An 8655-nucleotide genomic window follows, 5' to 3' on the forward strand; every position below is an offset into this window, starting at 1 on the left:
CAACTTCATTTACATATTCATATATGGAAATGTGCACAAAACTTGGAATTGAATGTTGTTTGCAAAAATATTTAAGATGGTTAGAAAATAAATAGGAAGTAGCACAGATTAATGTGACTCACAGGGGAAATATCGGGACAGTTAGGCATGGAAAAGTGGGAAGGAACAAGGTGGCTCCCGGGAGGAGGGAGTGGGATAGACTGAAACACTGAGCCCACTACAAGGATTCTGGCAAAAATGTTCAGGAGACAGAAGACTGGGAGATGGTGATGAAGAGATAGACAAAGGCTAGGTCCCAGAGAGGATGGGATAACAGGCAGAGAATCACATTATTTAGGAAGTCTAGCTGAAAGACACTTAAGGATTACACTAGAGAAGTACTGGTTCCATATTCTACTGACTGCCCCTCTACCCTACCCCTCACTCTGTTTCAAGGTCTACGTCCCAGTTGTACTTTGGTATCAAGTCATTCCCTGCATGACTCACTGGGAAATTAGCTGTTGTTCAGCCCCAGGAAAAGTCCTGGCAAATCTAAACTATTGGGAGGAAGAGGAAGAGGAGAAAGAGGAAGAGTAGGAGAAGGGAGATGAGGAGAGAGAGAGGAAAGGAGAGGTGGAGGGAGGGGGGCAGAGAGAGAAGGACAGAGAGAGGGAGGAGGAAAGAAGGAGGTGGAGGAGGAAGAGGAGTAGGTGAAGGAGGAAGAAGAGGAGGTAGAGGAGGAGGAAGAGGAGAGAGAGAGAGAGAGAGAGAGAAGGAGGAGGAGGAGGAGGAGGGGGGAGGAGGAGGAGTCGTCTCTATCTACTTCTACATTTTTATTGTGTGGCTCAGAGTAGCTGAGCTCATGTTACTATGGACTGCAATGTCAACACCAGGGACAGAGCCGAGAGCACTGCAGGGAACAGAATCAGAAACAAACTGTCCCATGCTTGGTCCTGAGTTTCTTGTTAAAGAGGATAATGTAAGACTATACTTTAAATAAAGTCTTCAGTTTCTGATGAAGACAGAAGAGGCTAGTAAAATGAAGGTGGGTCAGAAGGCTCTGTGACAGGCCACTAGAAGAGCTGAGAGATTCTCAACCAATGATGCTAATGTCAAACAGGAAGGAATGAGCAGAGAGTTCTACAGGGGATTCAACATGAACTTGGTGCTAAATCCAGGTGTGTGTGATAGTTACAGTGCCAGCATGCTTGATAAAGAGATACCCAGATACCAGACACAACATCTAAGAGTATGAAAGAAACTGGTGTTTGAAAAAATGGCCTGAATAAGGAAAAGTCACAGTCACCCGATGGGAATGTACAGCATCCAATCAGGAACAGCTCAGATAGAACAAAAGAGCAGAAGAGAAAAGTCAATTTTCTTCCTCCTGGAGCTTGGACACTCATCTCCTTTTGCCCAATGATATCAAACCTTCGTGGTCTTGAGCCCTTGAACTATGAGATTTCAATGTCTGGCACTGAGGGGGCTCAGGCTTTTACCCTAGAACTGAGAGTCACGTGATCTTCTCTCCTGGCTGCAGGCCCTGAGACTTGGGCTGAGCCATGCCACTGATTTCTGTCGTTCTCCTGCTGGCAGTGGGCACATATACCATGGCCGTGCTTAGCCTCTATAAACACAAGTCATTTTCCCTAATAAATCTCATCTGCCTGTGTCTACCCAAGTAGCTATCCACCTACTAGCTCTGTTTCTCTAGAGTAATCCTGAAAATACAGGTAGTACAGAAGGGAGAAAGAAACTTTAACCATTTAAACACTGGCATTAAATAATGAATCAATTAATTGCTCGGAGAATACCAATAGCCTTTATGTCTATTTGAATTTATAATACCCCCTACATTCTAAAGGAAAAGTCTCAAGCTGTGAAACCTGATACCCCAATTAAATATAAAAACAATGCATCTCCAAAATAGGGGAAATGTTAGCACTTTAGCACTTATGGACAAGAAAGCCTTCATGTATTTCCATCCCCAAAGACTCAATGCCATGTATTGTTTTATAATCAAATGACACCAAAACTTGTAAAAGTATGACACTTCTGCAAACATGGAGCTTCCATAGAACATGCTCAGCACTTCCCATATATTCCCACGGAAGACTATTCCGTCAATCAAAGCAAAGAACTCAAAGGTTGATTTTACTTTTTGCCTTCTCACTCTTCCGAGAGGGTCGCCATCGGAGGCGGGTCCGGTGCTCATCCAGGTAAAAGAGGCGAACAAGCCCTTTGGTGCCACGCTTCAGTTTGATCATCTGTGTCCCGGACTGCATTACACTCATGCATCTCTCAACTGCAAGAGATCAGAGCACATTCATCTGTAGCGGCACACATTGCGAGTAAGGTCATGCTGACATGCAGAGGTGACAGTCAAAAGAACTACTGACTCATTCCAAGACCCCAAGGATCAGACGACACATTTGGCAGAGGTAACCTGAAAACAGACTTGTTAAGGAGTAGATTCCTCAAGCTTAGGCCAGTAAACATCTTTATAATAAAATGTTTTTTGGTGTTTTGGGGCATGCAAGTCTCTCACTGCAGCCTAGGTTGTCCTGGATCTCCTTGTGTAGCTCACTGTGGCCTTAAACTCACAGCGAGCCTCATGCCTAAGTCTCCTAAGTGCTAAGATTACACAGATGAGCCATCACAATAGGCCTGAATGATAATTATGGTTGTTTCTGGCATTTTCAGTGCAAGGGCCTTGTTCACATTGAGTGAATATTCCACCATTAAGATAAAACTTTGGCTAATTCAAAAATGAATTCTATTTCCTAATCAATAATATATTGTTCTTGCACAAATCTATCTTTTCTTGGTTTTCTGTCTGACTGTCTGTCTGTTTGTATAAGACTAATAAATTGACGGTTAGATTTATATTTCTAAAAATAGTTTCATGAAATTTTGTGAGATTTTATAAAACCAGCTTTATAAACTACCCATTAAGGTGCTCGAAAATGCATCCAAAAGAAACAAGATTACACAAAGCCAGTTGTTGAAGTTGGATGACAATTCCATGTGCATTCATGTTAGTGTGTGTGTGTGTGTGTGTGTGTGTGTGTGTGTGTGTGTGTGGTAAGTTGAATACATCCTTTGTGTAATCAAGAAACAAGTTTTCACAACTGTTGCTGCATGGGAGCTGCTGAGATTTTCCAACCGGAGAAATAACTTGAAAAGTGAATTTAGGGAATAGTCTAACCACTTACTGTCTACCTTCAAGCTCTCATTTACACCTAGTGTGTCTTGAGATCAATTTTCCTGGAAGCAGACATCTGTTCATTGACCCATTTTCCCAGGTTCAGTAAAGCTCTCCTACTTTTTCTTTAGAAACACTCCTCGGGGCTGGAGAGATGGCTCAGCGGTTAAGAGCACTGACTGTTCTTCCAGAGGTTATGAGTTCAAATCCCGGCAACCACATGGTGGCTCACAACCATCTGTAATGAGGTCTGATGCCCTCATATGGATGTCTGAAGACAGCTACAGTGTACTTATATGATAAATAAATTTTAAAAACCTTTCAGCTGGAGTGAGCGGGGTCGGAGCAAGTGGGGCTAGAGCGAGAGAAGGGAAGGGGAGGGGGAGAAACACTCCTCACAGATTTTGTGCATCTTTAGTTTCCTGTCAATCACCAGGTCTAGGAGCCTGCACCTAGCTTAAGCTTAGAGCAAGTGAACTTTCTCTGAAGGAACTAGAACCTTGAGTAGATGACTGAGTAAACTGGCTTGGGTGATTTCAAGAACCAAAGTCTGTGGTGCACCCCTGATTGTTCTCCCCAGTGGTCACAGCTGTCTCTTTTCTTGCCCTAAAAAATGACAAAGGATCACCTCCTGACTCCTGCAAGTTTTCCAATATTTTTTTCAAGAATATTCCCTTTTATTTTATCAGCCAGAAACAGAGTACTTGACATATCTAGCTGAGTGCTTGCCTTATCAAACAGATGCTCTGAGAAGCAGATTGTTTTAAATGAAGGAAAAAAAAAAAACCCTTCAACAATGCCAAACTTGGACTCTTGTCTCTTTAGGGTGGAGAGTAGAGTTTTTACTGGGAAAAGTGACCTGACTCAGTAGCTTAGACTGCATGTGCAGGATACCCACTGAAGGTAACTTCAGCACAGCCACCTTAACTTAGAGGAGTCAAGAAAGAATTACATAAAATTATAGGTGGGGGATTTGATGGAGGGAGGAGATGAATTAATACAAATATGCTTAAGAAAGCTAGACATGGAAATATAACTCAGTAGTATATGGTACACAGGATCCCAGATTAGATCCCCAAAGAGAGGGAGGGATGGGGGAGGAAAATGAGAAAGAATACATTTTTAATATTTCTATAAGATATTTAACTTAAATTTATGTGTATCTTCAGATGCCAGATATGATGTTAAATTGTTTTGTATTTCTGTACCCACCTGTGTTAGACCGAGAAAATGCAATAAAATCTGTACTGATAAAATAATTCACTTATTTAGCAAGTTACCTAATTGTAGCAATCTAGCAGCCCTGAAATTTAATGTTCTTTTATAATGAGGATCATCAGCAGCCAAATGCTGCTGCCTCCCAAGGGCAGCCATCTTTGGTAATTTGTTCAATAGTGTGTTGCAGCAAACACCTTCCTTATTTGCATGCAATGATTTGGTAATATTTTTCAATACATGTGTGTGTTCTTCTGGCTGTGGTACTGCACCATAAAGCTACCTCACAGTGAAAAAATAGTGAAACCTGCTGAAAGTAGGCTGCATGATAACATTTCAGGTAGAAGAAAAATATTTACAAATTGCTGGACCATGTAACATCAGCTTTTGATTTGGTAGAGTGGACATGTTCCAGCTTAATGACCTGGTGAAACTATCTTAGCACTGGGGGGTTTCAGAAAAGACAGAAGTTAGGTATTGGCTGAAAAAGTCACATTTTTGCTCATGTTCTGGAAGCTTTCTGTTAATTTGGTCAGGTGACTATGGCAGTGTGGAAAGACGTGGCCAGATGGTGGAAGGGAAGGTTCTCAGGCAACCTCTGGCCTTGGCTGTAGAGAGAGTGGTGTTTCCATAGTGGGTAATATTTCTAGCATGCCAGGAATCGTAGGCTGGGACTCCTGTATTTTGACTCAGTTCACGAATTGACCACTTCACACCAGGAATTAAAGGGACAGAGAAGTGAGACTTTCAAAGAATCAAGACAAAGCCATTAAGTCAAACCAACCAACACAGCCTGAGAAGAACCTCTGAGGAATTTCCTGACAGCAAGGACACTGGTCACAGATCGTGTCCACCCACAGAGGCTCCCATAGCAAACTCTTGCCCTGAGCACAGGGCTGTCGTGAGAGATCTTTAGCACAGGAGGAAGAGGCTTTGGCTTCAACCATTCAAATTTCAGCATTACTGAACATTGAGGAAGATATTTGTTAGTGTTATTTAGATCCATGGATAAGAACATTGATGCCATCTGCCAAAGATGGATTGCAGCACAGCTCTGACACCTAGTACTTGTGTGACTTCAGTACAAGGCTCCTAGGCCCCAGCCCTCCTTTTCTATATGATGTATAATCCTAACATTTACCTCTCAAACTATGATGTGGCTCAAATGAGCTGATCTGTGTGAGTGGTACTGAAAACACAGCCTGGCACATTATAAACACAATAAATGGAAACCTTCACTTGAAATGTGGATGTTTCTTGTCCTAACCCACAACATGAGGGTGTCTGGAGATGGGACCCTTAAGAGGCCATTGGGCAGATGAGGTCTTGGGAGTGATGAAATTTGTGTTCTCCAAAGAAGAGTGCTTTCCCTTCCCCTTGCCCCACTCTCCTCACTACCCTTTTTCTTTCTCTTGGCCATAAAAGGAGACAATGATAAGGAAGGAGCCTTCTGACAAGCCAGGAAAAGAACCCTGCTGTGTAGCTAATTTCCTGTGTGGAAATAGTTCTTTGCTATAGAGGACTTATAAATAACGGTAACTTACTGGACCCACATGGGATTTATCCCTAAGCAGTAAGTACAGCAAATAATCATGGTGAAGAAAGACTTCCCTGAAGCACCTGCATGTTGTTCTGGGAGATCCAGGGATAAAAACCTGCATTTCTGAGTCCTCAGCCATGTTGGGTGGCCTTTTCAGTGATTCAGCGGCCTTTGAGTCAATAATGCTCGTGAAAGTACTTCAATAACTGCTAGAGTTGGTTGAAACTGGTTCTTTGTTCTGTGTCAGTGCCCTATCTGGGATGAACAGATGCCTGTTCACATCTCCCAAGGAAAAGGCAGACAAAAATCTCACTAAGAACTTATCAGATCATCTTAGGTTTTGCAGCCCCAGCACTGTAAGAAATGAGTATCCGTGATTTAAGCCACTTAGTCTATGACATTTTGTTACAGTCTCTGAGCCGAGGCATAATCAGCTATCTTTAACATCTTTGAACATGAAGGTCAAGTCAGAATTAAAACACCAACACGGTACAAGCCATAGAAAAGTAGAGTGGGATGGACTGGGGAGAAGAGTGGCCTTAGACAGCATCGGTGAAGACCAAGGGGCAGGAAAGGTCAAGAGTATCCAGCGTTTGGCTGAGTAACTCACACAGAAGACAAGCGGTAGATAAGGTCCTCTGCAGGGATAGCCATGATTAGGCTGTGGGATCTGAGATGGTGGTAGAGTGAGAATTTTGATTCACAGGCAACAATCATCAGCTATTTCTGAGCAGATGATTAGCCAGACTCAGACATAATTCAATTCAGAAGCCTGTCTCTTTGGAGATAGAAAATACATTGTTTAAATCAAAGTGAAATTTTAATTTAATTTAATTTAATTTAATTTAATTTAATTACCGAACCATCCTCACACCTAATAGTGAGGACTGCCTGTGAATCTGAATCAGTGTCTACTGTCTTCATACCACTTATTTGCTATTGTTTAGATAATTCACACACAGAGACACACACACACACACACACACAAACACACCACAAAGAGAGTTGGAGAGGGCTCATGTGTTAAAGCCTTGGTTGCCAATCTCAAGAATTATTGGGAGAGGGGCTTGTGAAACCTGTGAGAGGAGGGGCCTTGCAAGTTATTGAGGACATGCCCCTGAGGAGGTCTGTAGGTCCCCATCTCTTCCTTTGCACTCCATGGATTGTAATGTGTGTGGTTTTGCCCTGCTGCACACACCTGCCATGAAGTGCTGTCTTGCCCCAGGCCCAAAACAAATAGGCCAACCAAGCATGGGTTGAAATCCCTAAAACTCTAGTTAAGGTAACCCTACCTTTTGAGAAGGTTTGTCTCTGGCACTCAATACAGCAAAATAAAGCTAAGATGCTTCCCCTTCTTTCTCTCTCCCTCTCTGAAAGCCTGCAGAGGCTGTGCCACCTCTACACTTAAGCAGGAACAGCACAGGGGTTCAAGAACAAGTTCAGTCACTTCATTTCACAGTTGTCCTCTTCCATTGGCAAGTATCACCTAGAGAACCCCAACATTTTGGAAAAATGAATTCAGACACTCAGTAAGGGGTGTATTGGCACAATATATTGAATGTTCATCTAACTTCACATCTATCTACCTACTCGGCCTTGGGTATCCCATGAGCCAAGATTTCAGGTCATTTGCTGCAGTGGACATATGCATGCGATTGCAAGGTATTTGGCTGTCTGAGTCTGAATAACAGAAGACCTAAATTCCTTGTGTATCTGCTCTGTGCTGCCCCCCTAATTGTCCCCTATCACCAGAAAAGTGATTTGGTTAAAGTTAAATGGAAGGAACAGTCCAGCTGAGTCTTAAGAGACATGGCGTCAACTTCTCTTTCTCCCAAACCTGACAGCATGCAACCATTTGCAGGTGCAAAGCTAAGCAAATATGGGCACTCAGTCATTACTTGTAACACACTGTAGTTCGCAAAAGTAACCAATCATGAATACAAAATATTCCCCCAGTCTTATCAAAATGACTTATGTGTTCACATAAGCCAATCTTCATGTTCTGCTTTTAGTACTGTTGGGTATGACAGTTACCACCCTCCATATGAAAGGACAACATAAAACTCATTTGCCACAATTTAAGGACTAGGCCTGATTTCAAAAAGGTGGCCATAAGGCACTAGCTCCAGGAACAGACCATAAAATCCAAAACAAGGTCATAAAAGCCCCTTCTAAAGAACAGCCTGGATAACCACAAAAATGGGGAAATAGCTTATCTCAGAATGTGCCATCTGGGTTGGACAGCCCTATCTCTTTCTACGGTTAAAGGTTCATGACATAGGAGTGCAGACCACTGACCACCTGTGACCCCCTAGAGCCCACCAATGAAATTTTAGATTACCTAATCCTTCTAGAGAGTTCTCTCAGTTTGCTATAGGAAGGCCTGCACCCCTCTGTCTGGGGTCCCCATTTTAAAGAATGGTTGACTCCTGCTTGCTGGTTGTTCCTGAAGAATAAGCTCTCTTTGTCTTTGCATACTAAGTCTCCAGTCTTCCTTCAACAATTTTCAGACCTTTACACATAAAAGTCAGCCTCCACTAATGCTAGATTGGAAGAGAACTGAAAGTGGATTTCAATTCACTTGGGCAGGAGAGATGGCTAGGAGGCTCAGAGCCCTTGGGGCTTGCTCTTCCATAGGACCTAAATTTGGATCCCAGCACCCATGTCAGGCAGCTCATATCTGCCCATAACTCCAGTCCCTCCTCTGGTCTCTGAA

General features: G+C 42.8%; 1 protein-coding gene across 3 annotated transcripts in view; it reads right to left on the minus strand.

Moving 5' to 3' along the window:
* The window catches only part of Plch1 (phospholipase C eta 1), a 184820-nt gene that overhangs the window by 91002 nt on the left and 85163 nt on the right, over positions 1-8655 (minus strand). For all 3 annotated transcript variants that reach the window (XM_028763496.1, XM_028763497.1, XM_028763495.1), the window contains exon 2: positions 2138-2284. In XM_028763496.1, coding sequence (XP_028619329.1) covers positions 2138-2284 — 147 coding nt within the window. The remainder of the gene's footprint in view (positions 1-2137; positions 2285-8655) is intronic.

This window comes from Grammomys surdaster, unplaced genomic scaffold (assembly GCF_004785775.1).
Source record: "Grammomys surdaster isolate TR1022 unplaced genomic scaffold, NIH_TR_1.0 139, whole genome shotgun sequence".
In the NCBI taxonomy this organism is placed as follows: Eukaryota; Metazoa; Chordata; class Mammalia; order Rodentia; family Muridae; genus Grammomys; species Grammomys surdaster.